Source organism: Fonsecaea erecta (assembly GCF_001651985.1).
Source record: "Fonsecaea erecta strain CBS 125763 chromosome Unknown Scaff6, whole genome shotgun sequence".
Lineage (NCBI taxonomy): Eukaryota > Fungi > Ascomycota > Eurotiomycetes > Chaetothyriales > Herpotrichiellaceae > Fonsecaea > Fonsecaea erecta.
The window spans coordinates 1768348-1785405 of NW_017387249.1; the positions used below are offsets into that span (position 1 = coordinate 1768348).

Here is a 17058-nt window from a genome sequence, read left to right on the forward strand (position 1 = left end):
ATCCTTCTTAAAGTACGGCAGTCCACCTTTGCTAATATACTTCATCTCATAATTTTCTTCCATTTCTTCTGGCTGTTAAGGCCTGCTTGCACAATGTCGGTGACTTACTTGCCCTTGATCGTTGCCTCGGCAGGCGTGGCATCTCACCTTTTCTTCTTCAGACTTGGTGAACATTACCTATACCCTACACGATACCTTCAAGCATTCCTTCTTGGGTGCATTGTCACGACTGTTGCTAGATCACATTATGGCAATATTCCCACTAGAGAGGCCGTTGCTTTTACCGCCAAATACGCATCACTGTATCTGGCTGGCCTCTACACCAGTCTCGTCGTTTACCGTCTCTTCTTCAATCCGTTGAATAAGATACCTGGTCCGTACTGGGCGCGGCTGTCAAGATTCGATCTGGTCTTCCGAGTTGCAGGCAAGAGGAATCTACACAAACACCTGCTCGCCATGCACCAGAAGTATGGCAAATTCGTTCGGCTCGACCCCTATGGTATCTCTGTCACCCACCCGGATGGTGTGGAGGTCATATCTGGCGTTAAATCCAGATGCACTAAAAGCGAATGGTATGATGCGGACTCCCCACGAATTTCCATGCATACGTGCCGGGATCGAGCGCAGCATGATCGACGGCGAAGAATCTGGAGTCCAGCATTCAGTGACAAGGCACTTCGGGGCTACGAGAATCGGGTGCAGAAGTATAATGACTTGTTTCTCCAGAAGGTGGAGGAGTCAAAAGGTACTTTATTTCCTAATGGCTTTGCATTTGATAACCTTTTCACCTGGATACAACTGACGCTCCACATGCAGGCGGCCCGATGAATGTGTCGAAATGGTTCAACCTATACTCCTTCGATGTCATGGGCGATCTCGCCTTCGGTGCTTCATATCAGTGTCTAGAATCTGGAGAGATGCACTGGGCCATCAAGTTGCTCAATGACGGCATGGACGTTCTCGGCTTCTGGCTGCCGTGCTGGCTCTTCCGTACTCTGCTCACCATTCCCGGCGCAACCACAGATCACTGGCGGTTCCTTAATTACTGCGCTGAACAGCTTGAACAGCGAATGAAGATGCAGGGCAAGCTAGAGAATCCTGACATTTCGCATACGTTGATCGAACATTACAACAAATCAGACCCGGCAACGCAGAAGGCTCAGAAACCCATGTTGGAGGGCGACAGCCGGCTCATTATCGTTGCTGGTTCGGACACGACGGCAGCCACCCTGGTGCATTTGTTCTACTATATCGCTACGGAGAAAGGTCTCATTGACCGATTGAGAGAGGAGCTTGATGGCTTGGCGAAGCCTGAGGAGAAAATTGACGCCCTCAAAATCAAGGACGCACCGCTCTTGAACGGAGCGATCAATGAGGCACTGCGACTGAACCCTGCTGTGCCCAGTGGAGTGTTCAGAGAGACACCAAAAGAAGGAGTGGAAATTGCGGGCGTGTATATCCCGGGAAACACGGTGATCCAGATGCCCCAGTATGTGATGGGGAGAGGTGAGTCTGAAATTTCTGGTTGCGACCCCCTTGCCCCCTTCTTCGAAACTTTCTTTGGGCCTTCGACCTGCCTTACTCTGATTACTTCTTCGTGTTTGATATACCAATCAGTCTGACCCCTTCCAAAACAGACCCCGACCTCTACCCCCAGCCACTAGAATTCATTCCTGAGCGTCATTTCTCCCGCCCCGAACTCATCCGCCACAAGGACGCATTCCACCCCTTCTCCGCCGGCCCCTACAACTGCATCGGCAAGAACCTGGCCTACATGGAGATCCGTCTGTTGACCGCGAACATCATCCGCAAGTACGACGTCAGGCTGGCGGACGGAGAAACTGGAGAGTCCCTCTTGACGGGGACCCACGACCACTTTACCCTCGGGCTCGGGCCCCTCGACCTCTGCTTCGAGCCGAGGAGGACGGTGTCGTAGGCTGGCGCGCTGAAAGGTGTCGACTAATGTTGTTCCTCCCGACACGACACGACACGACACGACACGACTGGACTCGGTGGAGGCAACGTGGTTAACGATGTAGGAGAACACTGCTCTATCACAGCCGAAGCTCTGTCCGTCTGTCTCTCAAAGATCACACGACGGGGCAAGAGGGGAGCAAAGCAAAGCAGTGGTGGTCAGGCAGAGCAATAGATTCTATCTGATTGCATTGACTCCTGCTGCCGGAGCATAACCAGCGGGTGGAACACAAAAGGCCCACGGCCCAACAATCAACAAGACTGACCATAACTATGCGTATGGACCATGTATTTACACATTGCCCTATGGAGTCTATAGTGTTTTCTTTTCATCATCGGCTTATTGCCGATAATGTCATGATGATTCCGCTATCCCCCCGATGACATGCATGACACACGACAGACGTGATGGGACATAATGTGATGTGATGGTGATGTGGTTAGTGTAATAAGTAGGCCGAATCTTGCCCCCCGGCTATCCATCCATCTTTGAGGCGGTTCACCTCCTACGGTGGTAGAGGGGTTTTGTTTTCAAGCGGCCCAGGTCCAGACGGAATGTAATTCTTCTATGGTTTTGTATACGTACATATAACTATATATTTATGTATGCATTTGTGTTTGTGTTTGTGTTTGGGTATGGGTAGGGGTATAAGGTACGTATGTGTGCTCGGAGTGTATATCACGTTAGTACATATATTACAAAGTACCTCGTACTCGATACAGGTCTCCAAGAAAGGGGTATATCAGGTATATCAACGGGGTAAAGGTATTTAGGTAAGAATTTCGTGTGTATCCCTTTGGGTGCCCTTATGTAATAATTCCGAAGGCTTTTTAGTGTCCCCCTTTCGTCCATGTTGAAGCCTCCCTCCCATCCTTTCCTTTTCCGTTGTCCTGTCCTGTACAAAGGTCTCATATTGGAGGTCGTCGTCGTGTGTAGTCCTCGAAATCATATCAGGACTCAAAGGAGAGATAGGTATGCACTATCCATACTGCATGCCATCGGGTAGTGGGGGCATCGCTTTTCGAGGGTCGGTCTTCGCAGCCTCATAGCAGCGTATCGCCCAGTGCACATCTCACTAGACTCACACCGGCCCTCACCGTCTCAGTCGCCCCGGCCACGTCCAAAGCAGGGTTGACCTCGACCAGATCCATGGCCACCAATTGCCCGGTTTCATGGACACATTCGGCAATGTAATCTCCTTCCCTCAGCGTCAAGCCTCCTCTAACCGGCGTTCCTGTGCTGGGTGCCCACATGGGGTCCAAGGCATCCACATCGAAAGACAGATGAATAGGAGTGTCAGTCCCAATATGGGCGAGGGCCATTTCTACTACTCTTCCAATTCCATGGCGATCGATGTCGTGCATGGAGAAGGCCTTGATTCTGTGGTCTCGCAGGATTTTCTTTTCGCCTCTGTCCACATCCCGCAGTCCGATGTAGACAAGCTTGGTGGTCGAGAGCATTTGATCTTCTTGCAACCAGCCAAAGATATTCTTGTCCTCGGAATGCGCAAGGCCCGTGACGAACGCGACCGGCATGCCGTGGATATTTCCTGAGTCGGACGTCTCGGGTGTGTTGATGTCGGCGTGAGCGTCGACCCAGATGACCGCGATCTCTTTACGTCCGTTGTACCGTTCACGGATGGCCTTGGCCGTGCCCGCGATGGTGCCGATCGCTATGGAGTGGTCGCCTCCCAGAGTCAAGACCATTCTTCCATGGCGAGCTTGTTCGTAGACCTGACCAGCAAGTTGCTCCGTGACGGCGCTGACGGAGCGGGGGTTCTTCATTCCTCTGTATGGTTCATCGGACGCAGGGCGGATCTCGTTGAAGTTGCGCACCTCACTATCCCCATGGAGCTTGTATCCCAACTCATCCCGAATTTGGCTGAGCAATCCCGCGTTGACCAATGCCGTTGGAGCAGCGTCCACACCTTCCTTGCATTGGCCGCCAGAAAAGCCAACGAGGACGACGCCCAAGTCGGAAGGGTCAGGGAGGAACTTTTGACGGATGGTCGAGGGCGAATTCATATCGTACTTGCTGTCTGAGGACTCGCGGGAGGATGAAGTGCCGTTCGTGTGGCCGTTCGTGTGACCGTTGGTAGCAGTGGTGGTGGTCGAAGGGGAAGACTTCTCGGGGGCTTTGGGGTGCATTTTGGCAGGGTTATCTTCTTCGGTGGTCTAAGCGGGTGAGGGTTTGGACCGTGCAATGTAAGGAGGGCGTGACCCGAAAACGTGGTCAAAGCACACACTGTTGAGTGGTTGGTATATCCTGGAACGATGAAAAGGATCGTGCCCACTGGTTGCGAAAGAATCGACTCCAAAGAAACAAATACGAAGCACTTTTGCCGTCTGTATGTATGTACAGGATCTGTCTTATTTTTGTTCTGCCTCTTACCGTAAAGACACGACGGAGAGAATAAAGAAAGGAACCAAAAGAATGTGGGTGGTGAACTGGAAGGGGTGGCAAAGGAGGGAGGATGGTTTTATAATGTGGCCCGTCAGAAGTTTTGTTGGAAGCCACACACACACACACTCTCTCTCTCTCTCCCTCACTCACCATCGCCGTCATCATAATCTCCATCTTTCATCCCACCCGCACCGCCACCATCCCTCGACCCTGGCCCTATTTTCGCCCCCCCGCCTCTTCCGCTCCCGTTCTTTTCGGAGACTCGCTAATATCTACTGAACTGCCCTCACCGATTCTTCTCATAATTTCCCGCTTATGTCTCCAGGGGCGGTGAAACTCCCTGATCGAGGCACTAGGCACGAGCATGGGTTTGAGAGCATGCCCGCATACGTGGGGTTGCACATCCCATCGACACCGCCGAGGATATGCCTCACTAGCCCTGTGGGTTGATATCCCCTAAGCGCAAGATTACCCGTACACGTAGCACAGACTAAGTCGTTAAGTGACATTCCATCCTGCCTTATCATTCCATTTCCCCTAAGTACAGTTCCTGGCGAGGCTGGCATATTCCATTGCTAACAGAAACAACCTCGATCAGATCACGAAGAATTTTCGTGCTCAGACGTCCGTGCAAATGCATCACATGGCACCTATGGCAAGTTTCAAAGTGTGGTACAAAGGGCTTTTTGATTTCTGATTTCGTAATGGGAATCTTTCCAAAGGCGGAGTGGGCTCATAAACCCGGTCGCTCTCAGGCTTCTATATTCTAAATATCTGTCGGCCTCCTATTGCCGTTGACCAGCTGACCCTGAAACACAATGCTGAAGTCCGCTATCTTTGCCGTCTAAACTCTCTGCTGCCAGGTTTTCCCTTGCACTATATTTGCTGCGCCCTCTGACATTGGTTTCTGTTTCGATAGTTTGCTCTCTAGGTAAAAGCCAGATTCGGCCATCTTCTGAGCGCCCCGTCCGTGACTGAAGCAGAAAAAATATCTGCGATGCTTGCAGGACGCCGGAAAGCGGTCACCTCTCTCCACTCGTTCCACACGAGCTCATGGGGATGAGTTCTCTGTCCTCCTCGCGTCGAGAAGACTTGATCCGCTCAAGGGCCAGGGGGGAAGCCTGGTGACAATGGGGCTTGGCAGGATATCCCATGGGGAGATAGCTTCATGCCCAAGTCCAATATACTCAGCCGAGGAACTTCTTCAACGTGTGCTCGAGCTTCGACATGGCCAGTGGCTTCGGAAGGAATGCGTCTGTCCCTGCCGACATACAAAGTGCTTGGGCATCCGGCCCAACGACAGCGGTGACCATGATGATGGGTCGCCTGGTGCGACTAAGGGGTCCCAGTAGTTCCTGGCTCTCCATCTCTCGAATCCTCTTCGTGGCCGTTATGCCATCCATCCGCGGCATCGACTGGTCCATCAGGATGATGTCGATATCATGGTCATGCTCGACAAGCTTATCTATGGCTTCTTGTCCATCATCTGCCACGATAACCTTGTAGCCAAGCGTGTTCAACATCTTCACCCCGAGCTTTTGGTTGATTTTGTTGTCTTCGACCAAGAGCACGGTTGCGCCTCTCAGCGTCTTGGTCTCATGCGTTGCCCGCGAGGGTTGGTTGTCGTCCACCACGTCGACAACAGGGGCGAACCTGACAGATCGATCTATCGATGACCGACCAGTACGAGCCGCCGAAACTATACTCTCGACCATACGATGCCATACAAATGGTCTTCTGACCGGGATGACGTGCGGTGGAGGGACCGAGCCCAACGACTCGTCAAGCAATGATTGAGAGTCGTATGACACGATGACAAGGTGATGTCGCAGGTCAAGTATTCGGCTTAGGAGTTTGGGGTTGCTGGTCAGAAACATCAGGTCTGTCCAGACAAAGCCGAAAGACTCTGATATCTCATCATCGGGATCTGCTCGGACCAATTCGAAATCAAAAGCGTTCCAAGCGAGTTGCAGTCCCTCCGCAAATCGATCATTGCAGTCTTGCAGCAACGCGATCCGCCGATTGGGACCGAGAGGGTTCCGAGCGACGGGTGTGTTGGGCGCGGGATCGATTGGGATCGTGACAGTGAACGTGCTGCCGCATTTCTCTGCTCCCACATTCTCCGCCTGATGGGATTTGCTCTCCACAGCAATTGCCCCTTCCATTTTCTGTAATAGCTGCCTGATGATGGCCAGGCCGAGGCCAGTCCCTCGCTCAGCGCCTCGCGTCTGGGCCTGCTTGAATGGTTCAAAAAGATGTGGCAAAAACGACTCTGGTATGCCAAATCCGGAATCTCGGACAGTGATAGCTAAGTCCAGGTCCTTGACTTCCACCAAGAGAAGTACATAGCCAAATTGCGTAAATTTCAGAGCGTTTGTCAGCAAGTTCATCAGGATCCGTTGAAGATAGGTCTCATCCAAGAAAAGTGAGGATGGTACGTGAGGGGATACGACAATCATCAATTCAGTCCCAAAGTCCTCGTCCTTGTTTGGTAATATCGCCAGGATCGACTCGCACACTTTTCGGAGGTCAATGCTCGTTGGCCGACAGACAGCCTCTCCTTTCTCCAACCGAGACCAGTCAAGGACGTTAGCCGTGATCATGGAGAGTGATCTCGTTGCCTGCTGTATGGCGAGGAGGAGCAGACGAGCGTCTTCACTGAGCTCCGTGCGCGATAGCAAGTCACTGTAACCCTGGAGCTGGTGCAAGGGCGTCCGGATTTCATGACTGGCGCTCGCTATAAACTCGCTCCTAACGGCGGCAGCGGCTTCCGCGTTCTCTTTTTGAGCGATGGCGGCCCAGAGTTTTCTTCGAGTGTGGACGATTTCAGCCAGCTTATTTCGAGCCACCGTCGCCGAGTGGGCGAGAAGACCATTCGCAAGCAAGCAAGTCAGAATGGCGATGCTGGTGACAGCAACTGCCAGGTCTGGGGGATAGCCACGTTCTGTGGTTGGTGCGGCTTGGGACCAGAAGGTAGTCGCCCACATCCCGGTAAAATGCATGGCGGCAACCCCTGCTGCCGCTACCACAGAGAAAATGAGCTGCTGGCTTAGGTTGACCTCGATCTGGGGCATCAAGATACATCCTAAGGTGCACACCATCCAACTGCTCATCGCCGAAAGAAGGACGATCAATGGCTGTAGCGTAACGTGGCCTCTGGGGATTTCCAAGGCCAATATACCCACGTAGTGCATAGTGGTAATTGCCAAGCTCCATATGAAACCCTTACAAAAGTTGATCAGAGTTGCTCCATGGTACAGCAGTTCACCGATCCCGAAGAGGACATTCGTTGTGGTGGTTGTCCTTTTCCTGAACTTGAAGCTCATGAAACCAGGGAGACCGAGGCTGCTCCCGTCCGAGTGATTCGTTGACGAGGACCGTCGAGAACGCTCCCCTTCTTCCGAACTCCTTTGGTAGCTTTCAGTGTCGCGAGTAGAATCGTCTTCCAGGGGCAACTCATTCTGCGCGGAGAAAGCTTGTCGAACGGTTCCCACAGGGGACCGCGATGATCTTATGGTGGTGCTAGTAATAGGCTCCCCGCCAGCGAAATGATCCTCTAAGAGCCCCAGCGTCATACTTGCACCGCTGTCACGGCTGGGAGGACTGTGGTCGGCAGAGCCGTTGGCATGCTCCTGCGCCTCTTCACCTTCGCCCGAGACCCGTGTTCCCAGAAGAGCATCTGAGCTGTCATTGAGATCCTGCCTTGCTGCTTCCTTTTTTCTTCCCCGTCTGACAGCCCTCATTTTGCGTTTTTTGAGAAGGCGCAAATAACGATCGCGCATAAGGTCGGCCGCCAGGGCCAGGAATGTGAATATAACCGCCAGGCCCGCGCTGAGGACCGTCAAGGGAACGTTCAAGCCGATCGGAAGAGGAAGTTCGCAGGCCAACATCGCGATGAAGTGGAGGCACCAAATGGAACAGAAGCCAAAGGTCAAACTCCCCAGTATAGTCCAAACCAAGACGCCTGAGAAGTACCGCGAAGTTCGTGCTTGACACATCATCTGGGTTGAGGTGAAGGCGCCCAAAAGGGACACTGCAATGGACGCGGCGATGAGGCCTCCATTCCAATGGACCTCGAGTCGGCTGAAAGCCGGTTCTTGCTGAAGCTGAACCATCTCTGTATGTTGTCGTGGCCGGTCGAGGTGACCGTCAGAGGACGGGGATTCTTATCCGAGCACGCCGTATAATCTTCTCTAAGCCCAACATAATGACACCGACTTGGATCCAAGCCTGTGTTCTCTCCCCGACACTATCCTGAGGCGCATTCAGACTGTTGTTTGTGTTCCTGGGGTTCGCGTAAAGGGGGGTGTGGCGGAATAGTTCAAGGCTGGGTTTGAGGGCGGCGATCGGCAAGAGAGTATTGGACCCTGCGTTTTCAAAGATGCCCACGGCAGGGTGATAATGATAAATGTCCCTGCGCCGATAGCAGGCCGGGAACATCGGAGCAGTGGAACAAAAGCAGGTAAGATAAATGGCCCAGGAAGGATTTTAGGGAAAGCAGCGGATGCAGAGTCAGTCCCTCGAGGCGAGTATCCGGTCGTACGCCCTGGACATTTGCCGAGTGCGTCACTGCACATCAAACATCGCCCGATGGAAGCTTGTTAGCAACAACCATGGCCGCATTAGGAAGTGATGGAGTGCCTTTAGTGGTCAGGAGCCTCATCCCGGAGAGCCTGATTAACTAAGTTATGCCAGGAGGCTCTAGGGGGGATGGACGCCCCCCTGAATCAACAATTGTGGGGTTTTAGCGTGCACGTTGTGCCTATTGCTTAGCCTGCTAGCCCTGCCCTCTCGAACCATAGGGCCTTCGGGGCTTCGAGAGACAGCCTGGTAGCATGAGCGCCGAGTATAATATGGATCCAATTTCGCGTCAAATTCCATCTGGCTGACAACTTTCCCATCCCCTTGTAGAGTCAAGCAACAACGAGACGCCACTTCGAAGGTTACTTTGAGTTTCAGCTCTCACTGATCAGACACGTATCTCTCCTCCTTTTTTATATGCACGCACCTCAGTTGACGGAATATCGACTGCTTTGACAGCCAGCTCGTGACACCTGACTAGTCATTTGTGTCCAGCAACAGCATGATCTGGCGTTCTGGATGACACACATATTGTGGTGACCACTGTCAAGAGAAACGCAGTGCGGATTCCTGGCCTCTTGTGAGAAGCTGCAGAAATACCTGGCAAGCCTATCTGACGAGCTGGTAGGAGGTTCAGGGTTCCCCAAACAAGCCTCGGTGCGACACCAGGGTGAGCGGTTAAGCTGCTAATTAGGTACCTAGGATCATGGTCAGTTCTTTCTAAGTACCAAGTATTATTTATTATAACAAGAAGGTCTCCCGATAGCGATTGCGGGGCAATTGCCTGCCTCTGGCTTCGGCTCCCGACTCGCCAATGCCCCTCGCTCTCTAGGCGCCCAACCGAAACATCCTCCAACCAACCACATGGCGTCCTCTTTGCAACACCACGATCAACCAAGCGTCTCCTCGCCGGTGAGATGGAGAAGCCGCCCGATGAATGGACAATGGCGGCTAACTGCTCACCTCGTGTCCTTCTGCGCTGATCATGTTCTTTATATAAATACATTGTCGGGATCTCAAGTCGCCGTGCCATTGACCAAAGACTTCCAACTCTGATGAACAGACTTACACCGTCTATTCGACCTCGTTGGTTGTCACGCAAAAGTTGAGCTTCACGTCTTGTCCGCAGTCTGGTTTCGAGTTTCTCTGCTGTATTATTGTTCTCATTGAGCGGCCATTCTCCCCTTTGTAACTCCCCTGCGACCACTATCGTCATGTCCTATCCTCTTCCCGGTTCAGGACAGCCGCAAGGAGCCTATTTTCCTCGTATGAAATCATTCACTGTGCTTCAAGCCTGAAGAATCGCTAACCGGCTTCCAGCACCACCTTCCAATGGACCTCGTACGACATTGAAGAACATCTGCATCCCAAGTCGTTTGCGAGGCTGACTTCATGTAGCTTCATTTCCTCCTCCACCTAGCCAACAGTCCCCGCCGCCCAGTTTCTTCCCTCCACCGCCGTCAGGGCCGTCGCCGTCAATGCAGAATGCCTCATATCCTCCCCCTCCCTCATCCCATCTAGCAGCCCAGACTCCGTCGCCTCCTCCCATTCAGCAACCTACCGCTCAACGACCATTCAACTATTCTACGGTCCCTGCCTCAGCTCCCGCCTACAAAACCACGTTCGACCATGCCTCGATCCACCACCGACAACCCTCATATAATGGTCCGACCAGCTCCTTCGACGAAAATGAAGAAAAAGTCGGATCCCCTCACCTACAGAAACTTACAAAGGAAATGGCGAATGTAATGAAAGCGCCTGAGGGGCCTACCCTCGTTGGGGTTCCTCAGGGAGGTCAATTCGTGGGCGTGCAAGCTACGACACAGGACGACGTAGGGACTTTCAACGGAGGATCTTACCGCATCTCACACCGCGACTCAAATTCTATATTGACAATACAATTGGCTATGGGGTGCCCGGTGACGGCAAAACCGGGGGTGATGATCGCGATGAGCCCTTCGGTCATGTTGAAAGGCAACGTTAAGTTCAGTGTCAAGAAATTACTGATAGGTGGAGAAATGGCGCATTCGACGTTCACCGGGCCAGGCGAGGTGTTATTCGCGCCGAGTACACTGGGGGATATCTCGATCCTGCGGCTCACGGGGAACGAGACGTGGAGCGTTGGGCGCGATGCGTTTCTGGCGTGCACGCAAGGGGTGGTGAAAGAGTACAAGAGCCAGTCGATCAGCAAAGCCATGTTCTCCGGCGAGGGTCTATTTGTCTACAAGATGTCCGGCATTGGCATACTGTGGATGTCCACCTTCGGAGCGATACTGAGGAAAGATGTAAGTCCCCATCCCCTCTATCCGCCGGCTGTACTCAAGCTTCGAGAATTCCCCTCAGAAAGGCATTCCAACAGACTAACCCGCACTTTGATATAGCTGGTTGATGGCGAAAAATACATTATCGATAACGGCCACCTCGTTGCCTGGAACTGCAAGTACGTCCTCGAACGCGTCGCCTCCGGCGGGATCATCTCCGGAATCAGCTCGGGCGAGGGCCTGATATGTAAGTTCTCGGGTCCTGGGACGGTCTTCATGCAGACACGAAACGCAGCAGCCTTTTCTGCGTTTATCAGTGGAAATTCCCATCGGGAGGTATGAAACGGGGACAATGACATTTCTAATGATAGTAGCGGTCCTACGTTATCTTCGTAAGCGATACGGCTGTAACCTCCTGTGTGCTCCACATCAAGTTGGTTTTCCATTCTTGGGCGTGCTCATGCCTAATCTTCACATGGGATTGTATCTTTTTCTCTACGCCATGCCATACCCAACCCCTCCCTGGCGGCAAACGACTGCATCCGCCCGCCACAACCCGACCTCGAAACTTCAGGCTTATCCATTGAGCCTCTTTCTCTTGCCGACTTGGGCTGTGAAACCGCTCTTGATAGCCGTGACCGACCGTCTGCTGCCACATGACTTACACGTAACAAAGTACAGCCGGTTCTCACCCTTGCTCAACTCGGTGTTGGGGGATCGGCATGTCTTGCACGTCACGTACTCGACAATATATCGTCTCAGGACGTTCTCGATCTGCTTCTGTTGGAATCGGCCCTTGATGACCAATCTCTTAGACCCGTCCACGGAACCGCTGGTACCCAGTTCGGCGAACAGGAACTGGGTGACGTGCTCGTCGTTTCGGTTCATCCGCTTGCAGATCTCAGCGATGTTGGCGAAAATGGTCTTCTTGTTGCCTTCCCGGAGACATTGAGGGGGTGGAATCTTGTATGATTTGCTGCCGGAGGACAGGATGTCCGGGTTGTGTTCGTTCACAAGGTAGAAGAATCGTTTCAGGAGAAGCTCGTACGAGATCGGGGATGTGGCATCGTGGGCCCAGATCCCAGTTCCCTGGGTCATATCCCCTGATTGATCCTGTGATGCAGCTTCCTCCTTCTCTTCAGTCGTTGCATCTGCAAGGCCGGCGCGGGCGAGTTTTTCGGCGAAGTCATCTCCCTCGGTCTTGGGCTTGGTCGTCTTCTTTTTCTTTTTCTTCAGGACGGAGGCGTCGAAGTCGCCCTCAGCACCGGTGCCGGGAGCGGCAGCCTCGCCATCCTCCTTGTCCTCTGTTTTCGACTTGGTCGCTTTCTTCTTTTTCTTGTTGAGGCCGGCGAACATATCCGTCATCTCATCGACAGCTTGGTCGTCGGGCGCTGTACATTCATAAGGTGTCAGTATTGATGTGCTCCTTGAGGTTCCCGGAACATCCATACGTGATGAGTGTTTCTCTGCCGTGACCTTGTCCTCGGCGCCGGACAAGGGAGCCTCTGAGATCTCGCCATTTTCATCCATGATGGTACTGTCGCCGCTGAATGCGACCGATTTGCGAGGTTTTCGTAAGGGGGCTGGTTGAGGGTGTTCCTGTAAGAGAGTAGACGATGTGTCAGTCACGTCTGAATTCTTCCTGTTTGTGGGGCGAGGTGCATGAGGTTTCAGATTGAGTTCCCCGACTGAGGAGGCATCTGCGTGCAAGGTGGGGATTTGTGTGGCGTTACGCACAACTTCAGCCATGATTCGTGTTGCTTTGAGTATGTTGCAGATAAGACGAAGATATACGGGTGCTCAATCCTCCTTTGTCTTGACCCGAATTGTGGGAGAAGATTCAAGAAGATGTGTGGAAATCAGAAGTGCGAGTTCGGGGATTTTTGTTCAAATAATACGCAGCATGATAATGAGTCAAATAAAGGCCAAAGACTTTGTAGTGACGCATGGCACGTGCCGTCACTTAATTTCTACGGTCTGACAAATCTGCCACTATTTGACATACAGATCTGATTTTGTCAGACAAAACAGTGTCGGTCCATAGTAGCCTCGCCGACTTTCATTCGCCCATCCACTTCACTGATCGCGCAGTCAACGCAGCCATTCCAGTCTATTAATTCATCCCATCGGTCGTGGGCTGCTGCCATGATTTCGTCCTAAGCTTCTTCTCTTCGAGCGGCTCGTCCTTGGCTGAAGGCGACAAACCCTATCACAATCCGTCGCCGACATGTCCGAAACAGATGGTACAGCTGCATCCTTCATTGAACCTCCCTCCAGCACCGACGACAACAACGACGTGGATTCCTTACCGTCCGAACCGGACTCCGACGAGGTCACCGTGAGCGAAGAGGAAGAATACTCAGAGTCAGACGCAGAGCGAGAGTGGAAAGAGAGCTTGCAACAGCTAGAGTTGTTATTGTCTATGGTGATTGTCCCCTACGTCGGGAAATATTTTGGGAGGAAATTTGCGTACTGGGGTATGTGATATTGTATCCGGTAACGCACTGGGAATCCCCCTGTTGCGCAAGACTCTTTCCGGGGAGGAGGCTAATCGAGAGACCACAGGGTGGAAACAGTTTATGGAATGGAAATATCCAGTCGAGATCGTCGTGACAAACAAGGCGGCGTTCAAGGGAATTGGTGCAGTAGAGGCTGCGGCTTCTCTATAACGGCAAATTATGATATTTTGTGTCTCTGGAGGAACGCACAAAATGAGGAAGCTCTCAAACATGGATTTGATTGAGCAGCGCGTGGACCTGAAGTCCGCACCAGAATAAAATTGTATGTTCCAAGTTGGCAGTTCTTGCCATGGGTTGCCCTGTGTGATATAGGAAGAAGGCTTCGGTGTGTGGTCGTCAAACGTGATGCCAGTCCAGCTAGGCACAACATGAGCAACGAGTTTTTTGAGGAAATGGAATCGCGCCAGCAGAGCCAAAGGCAGCATCGCCGATACTGTCTTGCCGTCTTCGCTCGCGTGGGTTCTCGCATACCCTCAAAAGTTTCTCACTGATTTTCTCAGTGATACCGCGTGGTGCCGACGCGCCCTTTCGGCGTTTGTTGTGTGAATACCTGGGTCGTCCGAATACTCAATAGAATCCAAGGCCGGCTGGTAAACCCGCTCCAGAACAGCTATTCCGCCTGGGTTTTCCGTCCCTACCGCTAACCCACGAACGGTGAAGCAGAAGATCTTTGAAGTATCGGTAGCCGACATCCCCAGCCACCTTGCATAAAGCGAATTTCCAGGGAAGCTGACGGGACGCGGGAACCCTGGTATGCGAATCAGAATTCCGTTTTCAAACCGATTTGAAGGCTGGTCCGTTCCATCTGCCGGATCATCGGCTGGTACCCAAGCCTGGTTGACATCGTGAACGCACATATTGCCAGCTTCTTGCTCACTGAAGGTGCTGGAAGTTGTCGCCCAAGCAATATTCGGGAGGATAACCTGGATGCGCCGAGGAGAATCCTTACCGGGGCGTCGAAAAATCCATCGCCACTCCTTCAGGATCAACTGCATGCCTTGTGAATCCCACTGCAAGCGTCTGTCAGTGCGGATCAATATTGGATGCCTTCAAGAACAGAATGAGTAAAGTCAGGAGCATTTGAGGGGAACTCACGAAAGGCATGAACTCCGGATGGCGGTGCCTCTCCTCAAAGTATTGGTCTCCTCGAAACCATGTCATGTCGACCTCATGAAACACTAATATGAAAGTGGCTGGACAGCGTCCCCAATACCGTCTGTTGATGACCTGGTCCATGATCCGGGACAGGACAAGCGCTGCAGCATAGTGCGATGTGATGGCTCTCTGCGCTGCGACAGCGTCCTCCAACTGCACGGCCGGGTCGTTGCTTCGAAACGAAAACCAGTTCGGTGACTCACTCACTTCAAGGCATGGTTGGAAGTGCACGACTGCCTTCGATGGCATGGCACCGAGGTTCATTCTGGACAGCCTTGCCTAAAGACTATTCCGGTAATGTTGATATATGGTCGTCATCTGCGCGAAGTCGCCCGAAATAGGACCTACCAGGAAGATCTCCTGGATGGGAGTCTTGAACACCAATTCATCAACCAGGGTTCGAAATCGACGACACACTCGTCTAAGGGACGCAGTGCTGCGGAGGATGTTTGAGCAGCCTTCCTGGTATAGATAGACACGTCTTGTGATGATCAGGGACAGAATCCAAACCAGGATCTCATCAGGCAGTTTTGAAAAGACGTCGTCCGTACTGAAGGGGTATCGCTTTAGCCGTGCAATTGCTGCTAAAAGTAGCTCCTCCCTAGTCAAGATACCGAAATTCCGCAGCAACTTGGAGGCCATGTTTGGTGAGCCGCACCTGACGCTCGGATAGCGTGGAAAATGAACAGTACAAGGCAAGCTTTGAAGGAGATGTTTGTGTCTCCCTGTAGGTCTTCACTGTTCCGGAGTCCCCGGGAGATCGACACTCTCACACGAGCACCAAGCTGTGAGGCTAACAGGTGGATATCTATGTCTGGTGTAAGTGGCGTGGTAAGGTGTAAGGGCGTGATAGAGCTGTCTGACTGAGAGATATGTAGCTGAATGGGTGGCTCCTGCCATGGCCTAACAACGCACCAGGAGGCCGCTCCTGGATACTGGGGGTTGATTCATTCTGTTCCTGTAGTGCCACTCAGATCTGTTACCCGTGTCCACTGTTGAAGGACCTAGGGCGGAATGCCGTCCTCAAAATGCTCCAACTGTTGAAACTCCCGGAATGGCTCGCCGAGGACCTTGCCGCGACCATCGAATCGAACTCCCTCGCTCCGAAGTAGTTCAACCTTTTTGGACGCATGTTTCCCATCCCTGCCCCAGTCACCTTGAAATCCTCCAATACTCCCATCTGCTGCTAAAACGCGGTGACATGGCACGGCAGGAGCAAACGGGTTGTTGCGCATCCCGTTGCCAACCGCTCGGGCTGAAGACTTGAGATATGCTGAGATCGCGGCGTAGGTCGTGTAGCGCCCACGTGGGACAGAAAGAAGAGTTGTATAGAGCTTCTTTCGATACGTCGTCAGTGATGGATGGGCATGGATACGAGCTAGGGTCCGATTCAACTCTTGCTCATCGGCTTGATTTGCCTTTGCTGAGTTTCGGTTCCCTTTCGCGAGGTCCGAGGTGCTGACTCCGGTTGTTGAAGTCTCAGCCTGTCCAAAGGTGAGCACTGATTGGCGTTTCTCCGTCTTCCTGCTCTTTGTTGCTGTCGATTGGGCAGCATGGTCAAGCTCTCCTATGGTCCGTTTTCGACCTGCATTAGCCAACCCCTGCTGAGGACTCGCTTCACTAGCAGTTGTTTCAGCATATTTCCGTTCGTTCTTGCCTCTGCATCGTAAACTCGTCTCGTCCAAGCCAGAAAGGTCGATTTCTCCAGCTCGAATCTTCTCTCCTAGTGCTATTGCATCACGTAATTGTTGCTCGTTCATGTTTCTTATCGCTGGTTTCTGGATCACCACGTCCCATTGTTGTTGACCGTTGCCTATTACGCTGTCGAGGATGATGCGGGCAAAGCAGTGGTCAAGGGTCACGGGCCATACAGGCTGAGCAGCATCTCTCACTTTCGCCATCTGGGGGAGAGTCTTGGAATATAATGTCCTCCATTCTGTCCGTAGTGCTTCAATATCAGACATGATCTTCAGAAATGCCACGAGATGGACCCCTCTGCGCACCAGTGGATCCCGAGCGAAGCGCTGTGAAGTTTCGATAAGTTTTAAATGTCCTCCTAGGGTCGAGGTTCTCGCCTTGCACGGGGTATGTGTAAATAAGTTTTGGGCATGGACTGATACGGGTCGCATGTACTGTCCAGTACCTCGTACACGTCCAGTACATG

General features: G+C 52.5%; 8 protein-coding genes across 8 annotated transcripts; 3 read left to right on the forward strand and 5 right to left on the reverse strand.

Moving 5' to 3' along the window:
* Positions 1–93: 93 nt before the first annotated feature.
* AYL99_07668 (hypothetical protein) lies at positions 94–1936 on the forward strand (the record flags this gene model as incomplete). Its single annotated transcript, XM_018839177.1, has 3 exons — positions 94–745; positions 817–1506; positions 1638–1936. 3 exons carry the CDS (start codon positions 94–96, stop codon positions 1934–1936), a joined length of 1641 nt encoding a protein of 546 aa, XP_018691945.1.
* Positions 1937–3018: 1082 nt separating this feature from the next.
* On the reverse strand, positions 3019–4122 carry AYL99_07669 (arginase; the record flags this gene model as incomplete). The annotated part of the gene is made up of 1 exon (XM_018839178.1): positions 3019–4122. The coding sequence occupies one exon, from the start codon at positions 4120–4122 to the stop codon at positions 3019–3021; it is 1104 nt and encodes a 367-aa protein (XP_018691946.1).
* Positions 4123–5565: 1443 nt separating this feature from the next.
* On the reverse strand, positions 5566–8493 carry AYL99_07670 (hypothetical protein; the record flags this gene model as incomplete). The annotated part of the gene is made up of 1 exon (XM_018839179.1): positions 5566–8493. One exon carries the CDS (start codon positions 8491–8493, stop codon positions 5566–5568), a length of 2928 nt encoding a protein of 975 aa, XP_018691947.1.
* Positions 8494–10173: 1680 nt separating this feature from the next.
* AYL99_07671 (hypothetical protein) lies at positions 10174–11562 on the forward strand (the record flags this gene model as incomplete). Its single annotated transcript, XM_018839180.1, has 4 exons — positions 10174–10225; positions 10280–10300; positions 10358–11244; positions 11341–11562. The coding sequence occupies 4 exons, from the start codon at positions 10174–10176 to the stop codon at positions 11560–11562; spliced, it is 1182 nt and encodes a 393-aa protein (XP_018691948.1).
* Positions 11563–11796: 234 nt separating this feature from the next.
* Positions 11797–12969, reverse strand: AYL99_07672 (hypothetical protein; the record flags this gene model as incomplete). The annotated part of the gene is made up of 2 exons (XM_018839181.1): positions 11797–12611; positions 12672–12969. The coding sequence occupies 2 exons, from the start codon at positions 12967–12969 to the stop codon at positions 11797–11799; spliced, it is 1113 nt and encodes a 370-aa protein (XP_018691949.1).
* Positions 12970–13447: 478 nt separating this feature from the next.
* On the forward strand, positions 13448–13889 carry AYL99_07673 (hypothetical protein; the record flags this gene model as incomplete). Its single annotated transcript, XM_018839182.1, has 2 exons — positions 13448–13697; positions 13786–13889. The coding sequence occupies 2 exons, from the start codon at positions 13448–13450 to the stop codon at positions 13887–13889; spliced, it is 354 nt and encodes a 117-aa protein (XP_018691950.1).
* A 323-nt stretch (positions 13890–14212) lies between these two features.
* Positions 14213–15158, reverse strand: AYL99_07674 (hypothetical protein; the record flags this gene model as incomplete). The annotated part of the gene is made up of 2 exons (XM_018839183.1): positions 14213–14749; positions 14835–15158. The coding sequence occupies 2 exons, from the start codon at positions 15156–15158 to the stop codon at positions 14213–14215; spliced, it is 861 nt and encodes a 286-aa protein (XP_018691951.1).
* A 740-nt stretch (positions 15159–15898) lies between these two features.
* On the reverse strand, positions 15899–16858 carry AYL99_07675 (hypothetical protein; the record flags this gene model as incomplete). Its single annotated transcript, XM_018839184.1, has 1 exon — positions 15899–16858. One exon carries the CDS (start codon positions 16856–16858, stop codon positions 15899–15901), a length of 960 nt encoding a protein of 319 aa, XP_018691952.1.
* Positions 16859–17058: the final 200 nt, after the last annotated feature.